This window comes from Perissodus microlepis, chromosome 15 (assembly GCF_051167445.1).
Source record: "Perissodus microlepis isolate ML-2025 ecotype Zambia chromosome 15, ASM5116744v1, whole genome shotgun sequence".
Taxonomy (NCBI): domain Eukaryota; kingdom Metazoa; phylum Chordata; class Actinopteri; order Cichliformes; family Cichlidae; genus Perissodus; species Perissodus microlepis.
In genome coordinates, this window is record NC_140475.1 from 3,399,596 (window position 1) to 3,410,960 (window position 11,365).

Consider the following 11,365-nt stretch of genomic DNA (forward strand, 5'->3'; position numbering starts at 1 on the left):
CACACACACACACACACACACACACACACGTAGGCTCAGTGCTTTGTTTATTTATAGCCAGCTTCTCCCCTCCATATCTCACCGCCACACCAACGCGCATTCCCGGCGTGACCGCGCTCGTTAACACGGCCTTGAAAATGCGCACGATTATTTCCACACGTGCAGTAAGAGCGAGTCAAACTCATCCATGTATTTTATCCAGCTGGTTGTATTCACTCATTGCCCCTGTATTTCAAACATATTCCCAAATATTTCATTTAGCTACTGTTAGACTCGGGTTCAGTTTGAGACGGAAATATTACCCCGTGATTTACGTTTTTCATAAGAAAATAGCAAAAGCGCCGATTAGATCATGATCGTTATAATGACATTATCATATCTGTTATTACGTTATCGACTAAGAGACTAATACTTATTGCATTAGCCTTTAAATAGTCTATAGATTCAGGGTTAAGTGTGCAGCTATCATACGGTTGTTTTTAGTGCAGCAATTGCCTAGTTTCTCTTTTTACAGCTGCATATTTGAGTTGTTGTAGAAAAAGAAAAAAATCGAAATTTAACTAAAGTTAATGGCACTGTTGCCATGACATTTATGCCAAAATACACGTGAAATGGTACACAACAAAGCTCTTGTGTATTTTAAACATTCGCTGCTCGATGAGGCTCGTTCAATAGACATAGTTGGGATTTTTTTAAAGACTTGTAAAGACACAAAAATAGTATTTTACACAACAAAATTTAATTCCATACTCGTATTATGATCATGGATATTTTGAGGTAAATAATCAGTATAAGATTCAGTCTGTATGATAGTTCTGTCAGGACTTTTTTTAATTTGGGGGAGGGGGGGTCCAGTCGTGCAGGAGCTACTAATGGCCAGATATGCAAAGCATGTTGGGCCGGTGTGTCAAAATGCGCGCAATGCCCCGGAGAGACGCTCCTAGCTCTCCTTGGCCCGAAGACATGATTCATTCACCAGCTCTACTTTTACCACATAAGGCGGCACGAGCGGCCCCCACAGCGGGCGGGACCAAAGGAAAAGTTCCGGGGGGTTGTGATTACTCATGATTGGTTGCTCTGCTCTGTGAATGACAGGTCCCTCTCCCCGACTCTCCTCTAAGCTCGGTTGTTGACACTCTCCAAAACTCCGCAAGGCACCTACGGATAACGGAGACACCATTACAGCTCGCCCCAGGCCCTTCTGTCTCGTCAGCTGCTCCGTGCAAGCACGGAGAAACTACCCTGCCCTTGGCGCGGGATTGCCAGCGTGGATCACCTTTTTTTTGCGACTTCCTCGGTTTTGAACTTTTCTTGCTCCCGGCCTGCAAGCTCGTGAGCGATCTCCTTCGTCTCCTTCCTCTGTCCCGAGACACGGAGAAATGGCAGAGAAGCGCAGGTCCCCGTGCGCGCTGAGCGTCAAGGCGCATGCATTCTCAGTAGAAGCGTTGATCGGCGCGGAAAAACGCCGCAGGACGAGCGGGGAGGAGGTCGTGTCCCCCGGCTTCGAGGACGAAACAGATGTGTCTGATGTAACCGGGAGTCCGGGACTACGGGCGGACAGAGGGTGTACCGGCGACCGGGGCAGGGAAGTTGAATGTGGAAGTGGCGGATCCCGTAAGTTATAATAATAATAATAATAATAAGTGTCTGACATGTCAGCATTATAAACTTATTACTTGACGCTCATACTCCATCATTATAGGATGCATTTGTTTAAGCTGGTTATGTCTGTGAAGGTTCTCAGTCATCCAGGTCATCGTAGTCAAAGGAGCTTGGTTAATTACTGTGCAGCTGCTGCCCGCGCACATTTGTTATTCTGTTATTATATCAGAAGACCAAAATCCTGATCCTCGCTTATGTGTTTATTCATGAGCATTTTCCCCTTGTCTGCATAATAATTCATGTTTTCTTCTCGTCACCGACTAGAATTCGGTCATAAGCATAAAAAAGATGACGTTTATAAAGTAAAACAACAATAGGCTTCCTTCGGGGCCGCACGGTGAGACTGTGATACATCACTGCTCTGGTCTAGTAAATATGAGCGGTGTGAGTGTGACTAATGTGAGAGGCTTTATGAGTTGTGTTGCAATCATAAACACGCCAATTAGCAGCGTATAAAGGCCGGGAAACTGCCACGGAAAGGATACTGAGAGGTCTGCAGACGAAATAAACCGACTGGCCCGGACAAATTAGGATTTAAACCCGCTGTAAGTTCACAATGCATTTGGCTGAGGAGTTGTCTCTGTGTTAGTTTGCCTCGTTAGGCCCATGTCTAATGTCCATAAATTTCTACCACTTGGGGAGGCCTGTGCTGAATAGCACAAATAACAACAGCGGCGAGACGCATAAACACCGCTGTTAGTGCTTCCTCTGAACATATCCTCAGTATTAAAACAGGTTTCAACTCAAGCACTGGCGTGAAAATCGTTGAAAATTTTTAAGGTCAGTACTGAGTGCGAGACAGTGTTTAAGCATGCAGATATTTCTACTTTCTCATAGTTTTAATTTTTTAAAGGCTATTTATCAATAGCGTGACATTAAATCGTAGAGACAGAAATAACTGCCAGAGGTTTAAAAATATTTATTTCGCTCTTGCCCTTCTGAAATAATTGTGTGTTGTAAATTAAAGTATGCATAAGGCTTTCAACGTATTTCCTTTGTTCTGCTGAGACGTTACCGTGTGACGTTACCGTGCTTTAACCCCGTTCAGATTTATTTTTCTTTTGTTTTAATGAGTCACACAACAAGAGTGAAATGCAACACCTCGTGAACAACGCTTGGTTTATGATGGAATGTTACAATTAACACGTGCCAATCTCAATTCATCTCGGTGCAGCAGAGAGCGACGACGCGCTGCTGGAGAGCCCGCAGCCCGCAGCTCTGTGCACGGCGCCGGTAACCGGGACCGGAGAGGAGACCCGCGTGGACCTGCAGGGATCAGACCTGTGGAAAAGGTTCCACGAGATTGGCACGGAGATGATCATCACCAAGGCCGGACGGTGAGACAGGGATTCGCGTGAATGCGTAACTTTATGGGTGACTGAAGAAAATAAGAAATGAGAAACCTGGGAGAAAAAAAACATTTTTAAAGATGAAAACAATATCAAATATATAAGAAGAAATAAGACGCACGATTCGTAGAAATTAGATGAGCAAGGCAGTGAACCAGATGATAATTTGAAAAGTGAGCAAAATTGCTATTAAAATAATTATTTAGAGAGTTAATCTCTCTAACCAAGCCAAACAAAACTCTATTGCATTGATTCTTTAATTAAGCTATTATTAATGCATTTTTTGTGATGGTGAATAATATATTATTCACCAGTTAAAAAATGACAGAGTGTTGCAAAAGAATGATTTTGGTTTTCCTGGCAGCCGGATGTTCCCCGCTATGCGTGTGAAGATTACGGGTTTGGATCCACATCAGCAGTATTACATCGCCATGGATATAATCCCCGTGGACAATAAGCGATATAGGTAAGACCCACAAAAAGCTCCCCCACAGGCCCGTGCACACTTACTCCAAAGCTCGTAAATCGTAAAGATGCTGCTTCTTAAACTTTGAGATCCTGCTGTCAGAATTTTTAAAAGCTATTTTTCAAATCTCGTAATGAAGGAAAAAGTAAAAACAGAATAGAGTGCCAGTGAATCTGAGTACACTGGGATATTTGAAACGCCATTTTATTTTTGACTTGTCAAAGCAATCCCTGTCGAAATATAAAACAAAGTCACATGACACAAGTCCTGCGACATCACGTGAGGGACTGTGGTCGGCGCCAAAAAAACAAATTAAATGTGAACTAAAAGAACACATTCAGCTTTATTTTAACAAAAATATGGACTTTTTGAGTTAATAATATGTAATAATGTCAATTATTGCATGTACACCATCTCATTAATTTTATATTTCTGTACAAAATATTTTAAAAAGTAATTTTTAAATAATGTTTACTTTTTGAAAAAATGAGAGCATAATCTTGGTGTTCATTTGCTGACTGAACTTTTCAGATAAAGAATGCGCTAAAAGGTAGATTAAGTGTGGCAGTGATGTAATTCTCTAGTCCCACGTAACTTTTAACCACAGTAAGATTTTTTTACTGATTTGTGATTGGATGTCGAATTGAATTGTTTTAATCCTTAAAACCTTATATTCAACTGTTTTGATGAATCACTGAGCATGATAATGAACTGGTTAGATATATTCAGTGCCAAAAGTTAAAGGATGAATTTATGCACTGATAAAAAACAAAACTCTAGAAAATATTTGTAAAAAATGCATATTGTTTAAACATGTTGGATCAACGTAACACCTTTATCAATAGCCAGGACTATGGAGCCCAAGGCAATTTATTGACGTAATTATCTGTTAAGCTATAATAACACATCAAAATAGGCTAATGCATAATGTGAAGCAAACACGCTGGATGTTAACAAAAACAATTGTTAATATGATTATTTTAAATGTGCTGAAAACACGTCATTCGTAAAATAGTTCAATAGTTTTGTGTCATCCAGCCCTGAAAAAAACAAATTCATTTCCATTTTGTCCGAAAAAAAAAGCACAATATAAGAAATTTGGGCAAATCACACGACGCATTCCCAATGTCGGAAAAGCGATTTTGAGGCGATAAAACGAATCGCGAAAAATGTCCCCAAAAGAATGAAAGCTGTACCCCACAGCGCTGTAGCTTAAAGATACACTCTCACACGCGTGTACTGTATAAATGGGAACAGCACAGCAATTTTCTTTAGCATGTAGTCCTGATTTAGACTCCATACACTCTGTTCTTGGTACAACCCAGGATTTTTCAATTGTGCAACCTCAGCTTTGCCTCCACAAATGGTGCTTGGCACCGGTGCTTTGTCACGGCGGTTTTGTCGTCCCTTTTGGAGAGGACCGTTTGGATACCTAACCTCTCCACCCTGGAAGGTCAAACCAGCAAAAGTCGTTACAAAGCAGAAGAAAACGGCGTGTTATTGCAGCGGTATCCGTGCAGCCAAGTCTTTGCGTGATATAAACCGCGTGGGTGTCATTTCAAAGGTTCAAAATTCAGTTTATAGGACACCACGTTTTAAAGTGAATGACATGCCGGATAGCACGTTACTGGTCCATCTGCCTATAGAACATATAACAAATGCATTATGTAAACTTTGGTGCGCATTGGCGCACTTCAGAACGTCCGGTGTCAAAGCGCCGTGGATCAAACAGAAGGAAAATACTGTTTGTTTAAAAAGAGCATTAATCCTGTAGTGGAGTCTAACCTGTGGCCTGGAGGGGGGTGTCCAGTCCGGCCCCAAAGTCATAAAGAGTAAAATATGAACTTAGATTTTAGTGTTAAAGTTTTATGCTTTTGTAAATTCACTCCCTTGTAAGAAAACATTTTATTCTTTATTACTGTATATTTATTCATCAGTTATTGAAGTATCGAGTCTATATTTTGATTTGTAAATGATACTTCATTCAGACAGAAACCGTGCTCACTCACTGTCTTGTGTGTGAATTGTGTAGGTACGTGTATCACAGCTCCAAGTGGATGGTAGCGGGGAATGCCGACTCCCCCGTGCCTCCCAGAGTATACATCCATCCGGACTCCCCGGCCTCAGGAGAGACGTGGATGCGTCAGGTGATCAGCTTCGACAAACTCAAACTGACCAACAACGAGCTGGATGACCAAGGACATGTATGTAGCAGCACATCACACTTGTGTGACACATTTTTAATGTGGCTCTGTTGTATGACATGATATACTACTATTGTAGCAAATAATATGACTGCATATTATTTACAATCAAAACATTCAATTTCACAATGAGCTATTATATAAAATGTAAATTTCTAATCTAATATTAAAAAGTCTCATCTCATATGAAATAGTAAAAGTCTCATAGTTTCATAATCTGAGTTGAACATGACTTAATGTTCTGTGCATTTTCATGTTTTATCTAATTTTCTTTCTTTATTTTTACAGTGTAGGTCTGTAGATCTTGTGCACCCACAAGCGTACATGTCCATTTTCCCCAGCCATGCTTTATGAAACACATAAAATAGCAGTTACATAATCCAAGCCTCAATCAATGTGTTTTCCTCCCCCGGTTCAGATCATTCTGCACTCCATGCACAAATACCAGCCGCGGGTCCATGTAATCCGTAAGGAGTGTGGAGAAGAGTTATCCCCAGTGAGGACCATCCCTGCAGGGGAAGGCACGCGCACCTTCTCGTTCCCGGAGACCGTGTTTACCACTGTCACGGCGTATCAGAACCAACAGGTAGCTCAGCTGAACTCCTCTGTAGAGACCCATAAACTAAATATAACAAAATACTCACAGTCGCCAAGAAACTCACATTTCCAGTGTGTGCTGCTACAATGTGCTGTGAATTTGAAAACACATGATGTAATTTTGGATGTTGTGGTTGTGAAGTAGAGATTGATGTTAGAAGTTTAATATACATTCGTGCAGCTCATCATGCAGTGTAAAGATAAGCTATTTTAATTCCTAGTAAGTAAGTAAGTAAAATGTATTTATATGGCACTTTTTAAGCCGATAATCTATTTTAAAGTGCTTTACAGGGATATTAAAAAATCATCACACATGTTCTATATTTTGCATTTAAAGGCAGATTCCTCTCTAACTGTCAGCAGGCGTGTATGTCTATGCATGTACATGCTCTACAAAATAAACAGAATAAAGTCCTCTGGAAACTCCTCTGCAGGCTGTTAAAGCAGTTTACCAAATAAAGGCTTATGTGACGGGCTGTTAAGAAATAATAGTGATATTTGCTTACGTTGTCACACATAGCTTAAGATTGTTACATTTTCTGTTTTCAGTGAGGAAAGCTGCAGCTTTTCTGTGTTTTTGCACATGTTTGCACATGTTTGCTCCATGTGAGCTTTGAAGTAGGACGTTAGCTGAGGTTTGCTGGCCTGCAGTGCATGATGGCTGAAGTCAGAACATGGTGGTGATGTCTATAAAAGTCCTTTTGGATGAGGGTCACAGAGCTGGGCCTTAAACACCACCCACAGTCTGACCAGGCTCACAGACATTAACTCCATGCACGTATGCATGCATGAACCCACACAAAGTCACATAAATGTGCAAAGAAACATACAAGTACCCATGAATTTATTTATAGACCTGATTGAAAGATTTCCAAGAAAGAAAACATTTTGGCTGGAAGTGGTATTATATAGCGTAGTGCGTTATCTTTGATTTCATAATAACAAAGTTTCAGGAAATAATTAGAGTCTTATTTTGCTTTTTCAGATTACAAGGCTGAAAATTGACAGAAACCCATTTGCCAAAGGCTTCAGAGACTCTGGCAGAAACCGGTGAGTTCATTTTAACCGCAGAGATTTGCACATTATCTGGTGCATTAGGGATAGTGAGCGATGCATGACTGCTTCATATTTTGGCTTGCATGTGGTTTTTGTCACTGCTATTTTAGTCTGATTTTATGGGGAGTAAAGCTATGTATTTATTTATTTATTTTTTTCCTAATGGAAAATGTGCTACAGCCTCCCATTAAATTTTGTCCTGAAGGGCAAAAAAAAAAGGAAAAAGAAATGGACTAAGCTGAAAAAAGACGTGGCACGTAGCATTATGGTTAGAGTGGTGATTCGTTTTCGTTCAAATGTGCTAACTTTAAAGGCAAATTAATTCCTGCAATTGCACTGTTACAGGCACATGCTGTAACTTTGTCTGCGAGCCTAAATGGAGCGTCAGATTCCAGCCAGCCTCGGGAACATAAACATCAACAGCAAAATAATAAAAGTCAAGAGTGTCCAGAAGAAAATCTGTATAAACACATTTCTAAACATATATAAACACAGCATTAAAACAACACAGCAGGAAAACTCTAGCAGTCTCCAAACAGCCACTCCCCTGAGGCCTCGTAGAAATCATTAGAGAGGAGAGCCGGAGGAAGGGAAGCAGAGGGAATGTGCGAGAGGGAGGAAGGTAGAGAACGGCAAACTGGATAACCCAGGCACCTTGACAGCTGACCCTATAAAAGTTAAACTCAGGAAGGCTGAAAAAAACCCTCCTCTTAAATATTACAGGAAGAGTTAAGCAGTTTGCTAAATAAACTTCTGCTCTGATAGGCTGCTTTGGAGCACACAGAACCGCTCCGGGCAGCTTGTCTAAATTATCACCGTGGCTACAACCCCGCGGGGGGGAAGACTTTTATCCTCACGCTAACGAGGGGTAACAGAGCACTCGCATTACCCACCCGCCACAGCAACCCTCCGCCCCACCTAGAGGAGCATGGAGGCTCAGATTTGGGGTGGGGGGGAGGAGGAAGAAGGAGAGTCCCACCTCATAAATCGTTGCTGCGGCTTCCTGCTCCTTCGTCCTGATTCGCCCGTAAAAGCCGTGTGAAAGCAATTACACACAAGCACCCAAACAGCAGCAGCCAATCGAAGCCTGGCGTTTATGCCCCTCATTACCTGCGGTCTCCATGGAGATGGCGAGGAGGGCCCCACAGGCGACTAAGATGGCCGCCAGGTGGTTGGCGAAATGCACGATTTAGTGAGGCATGCTGAGTTAGAGCGAGAAAGAGAGGTTCCCACTGCATCAGACATTAAAAGGTTGGGAGAGCTCACGGTGAAGTGTTAATGTGTGCATTTGTGTGTGTTTGCAGGATGGGTTTGGAGGCTTTGGTTGAGTCTTATGCATTCTGGCGTCCATCCCTCCGAACACTCACATTTGAGGACATCCCTGGCATGACCAAGCAAGGTAAAGTTCAACAACAGGAAGCTTCTGGATAGTGAACATAAGCCATCCAACCTAAACACAAAATCTTTGTTTGTGATGGGTGTCCTTATTCACACCATGAAAGTGTTTATCAGTCACTCACAGAGTACTGGTTGGTCATAACTACAGGTTGCCATGGCTGTAAACATTTATCCTGCTCTTATTTTGTAGGAGTCCCGGGAACTCATGCAGCGGTTGGAGCATCGCCTCACCTGCTCTCCACATCCCCGTGCTCATCTCCTTTCCAAGTTTGCCCTCTCAGCCCACCGGACTACGCCTGTAGCCGGCCGGCACACCCCCTCCACCGTTACAGTAACGCCCCAGAGCCATTCCCCCCACCCAGAGGTCCATCTGCGTATGAAGCCGAAGGATTCTGCTCCCTGCCTCTCCCTGCCTCTCAGCTCGGCTATCTCTCCAACCCCACCTCACAGGGCTATGCCGGCCTTCGCCTCCACACGCCGCCCTACAGCCTGTATGGTTACACATTTCCCTCTTCGCCGCGCCTCGCTGCCAGTCCTGATAAAATGGCCGCCACTGCCACAGCCAATCATCAGAGTGCCTTCCTTGGCTCGTCGCCCAGTGGGACTTTAACGGACAGTCTGGGTGTGCTCGGCGGAGGACAGCAAGGCTTCTTGTTCGATTCTCGGACTTTGGGACTGGCAGGGAGCCAGTCGGGAGGCGGGGCCTCGCAGGTCACTGCTCACATGGGCTGACTTTGACTCTGGGTTGTCACAAACACACAGTGACACCCTGGATTGGGTGTGTGCTGCTTTTGTTCCAGAACACTCTCTGAGTTAACGAACAAGCATCACGCTGAAGACAGAAAGAAGTGACAGAGCAGGCTTTTTTGCCTCTGTGAATATATGAGCTTGTTAAAGCTTTACCTGAAGGAAATAATTTTTACTTTTGTTTTCACGCACGATTTCTATGACATGCCTGTGGACCTGCAGTGGTCACTAAAGAAGCAGCAGTGGTGGTTAAGGAGTCCAGACGAATGAACACACTGACTGAATTTGGACTGGGCTCAGACCGTTGTGGCCCAGAGAATCAAAGCAAGCACTTCATCCTCTGCCCTGAAACAGTAACTATGATACTCATACAGTGCTGCCTTTGTCTCTATCATTGCCTACAGTGGGTGGGACTACTAAACACCATCAAAGCTTTTCTCATTACATGCACGATTGTTCCTTCGATCACTATGCACTAATGGCAGGGCCTGTTCACCACTCAAAAACACTTTTTACACACAACACTCGGGGTCGGACGTATAATTACTTAATGACGTCATAGCCACAACAGACCATAGGAGTTCTCCTGGTGGCAGTCGTGGTCTAATGGTAAAACTGTAGAGAGGAGTGGATAATGAAAAGATTTAAGGCTTAAATGTATTTTTTCATGTCTGACAGAGAAGCAACAGTACATGACTCTGTGTATATATAAGGGGGGAGGTGGGCGGGAGGAGATTTCTGTATATAAAGGGCTGTGCAACCCTTCGCACTTAAAAACCCCGATGCACCTGCTTCTGCTCTTAAGACTGGGTCAGGTATGGGACACCCTACCCTGAACTTGACTGAAAAGCTTTTCTTTGCAAATACGCTATAACAACAAGCCCTTTGGCCTGAGGACATTAACATGTTCTGTGACCTTTTTGAGCCAAATAAAATATATGTATACATGTCACGATGTTTGAATGTAATCAATAACTTACTAATTTAACTGATTTCACGTGGTTTTGTAATGAAATTCAATGCATGTTCGTGTGGGCACGACAATTTCTTTACACTTTTTTTTAAATCAAAGCAATCACAATACAATATTTCCTCAAGAAAATACGCCTAGTTGTATTTGCGTATAACTGCAGGTGTGTGTGTGTGTGTGTGTGTGTGTGTGTGTGTGTGTGTGTGTGTGTGTGTGTGTGTGTGACAAAGTAGCTGTTGTTTTCACAGAAAAATGAAAATCATCCCAGAACAAAAGAGAGAAAGCGCAACTCTCAAACACCATCGTTACGATCACCACTCATTTCAACTCCAAGTCTGCAGAAGTGACGAGTCTTACGACAGAGGGTGTGCTATGAATGTGGATGTGGGTGTAAGGATGTGGATATGTGTGTCCCTGTGCACACTTGTGTGTGCGTGCGTGTGTGTGTGTGGGGGGGGCAACAGGTGGTTGAGTTGTCAGTGAGTGTGTGACCTCACAGTCTCAAAGTTCATGTGGATCCCAGAGAATTGACACCCCCATCCTCTCCCACACACACACACATATATGCACACACACATATATATGCACACACAAAGTTATGCGTGTATGAAAGCACAAGCCAAAATTTTGAGTCTTCTATGTACTCTAACACCCGAAAAAGTAGAGTTCCCAAGAAAGCCAGACGAAGCAGGGTTCCATGTGAGAAGACAACTACATCTACAGCTATCTTAAGCTAATCTTAATACTGAGAGGCTCTGTCCATACTAAAGCTACACAAACATCAGAAACTGTAGCAGCTGCCCCAAAATGGGAAACTTGCATTGTGAGCCGTGTGTCTTTAAGACATAACTACACAATGAAATTATTTGCACTGGCTCCTAGAATAGAGAGAAAACACACAGTTAGGAAACACTGA

At 42.9% G+C, this 11,365-nt stretch overlaps 1 protein-coding gene across 2 annotated transcripts; it reads left to right on the top strand.

Annotated features, from left to right (window-relative positions):
* The first annotated feature begins 962 nt into the window (after positions 1-962).
* Positions 963-10,565, top strand: tbx18 (T-box transcription factor 18). 2 transcript variants are annotated; one of them, XM_084954103.1, is made up of 8 exons: positions 963-1,614; positions 2,837-2,999; positions 3,376-3,477; positions 5,510-5,681; positions 6,100-6,267; positions 7,264-7,328; positions 8,639-8,733; positions 8,923-10,565. In XM_084954103.1, the coding sequence occupies exons 1-8, from the start codon at positions 1,380-1,382 to the stop codon at positions 9,462-9,464; spliced, it is 1,542 nt and encodes a 513-aa protein (XP_084810229.1). In that variant the 5' UTR covers positions 963-1,379; the 3' UTR covers positions 9,465-10,565. The 2 variants fall into 2 exon arrangements, with proteins under 2 accessions (XP_084810229.1, XP_084810230.1); XM_084954104.1 differs by having other exon boundaries at positions 2,840-2,999.
* Positions 10,566-11,365: the final 800 nt, after the last annotated feature.

Excerpts from the sequence above, each read along its gene's own strand:
- tbx18 (XM_084954103.1), top strand. The coding sequence starts at position 1,380 with ATGGCAGAGAAGCGCAGGTCCCCGTGCGCGCTGAGCGTCAAGGCGCAT. Across the intron at positions 1,615-2,836 it reads ATGTGGAAGTGGCGGATCCC|CAGAGAGCGACGACGCGCTG; the intron begins GTAAGTTATAAT and ends ATCTCGGTGCAG. Across the intron at positions 8,734-8,922 it reads CCCTGGCATGACCAAGCAAG|GAGTCCCGGGAACTCATGCA; the intron begins GTAAAGTTCAAC and ends CTTATTTTGTAG.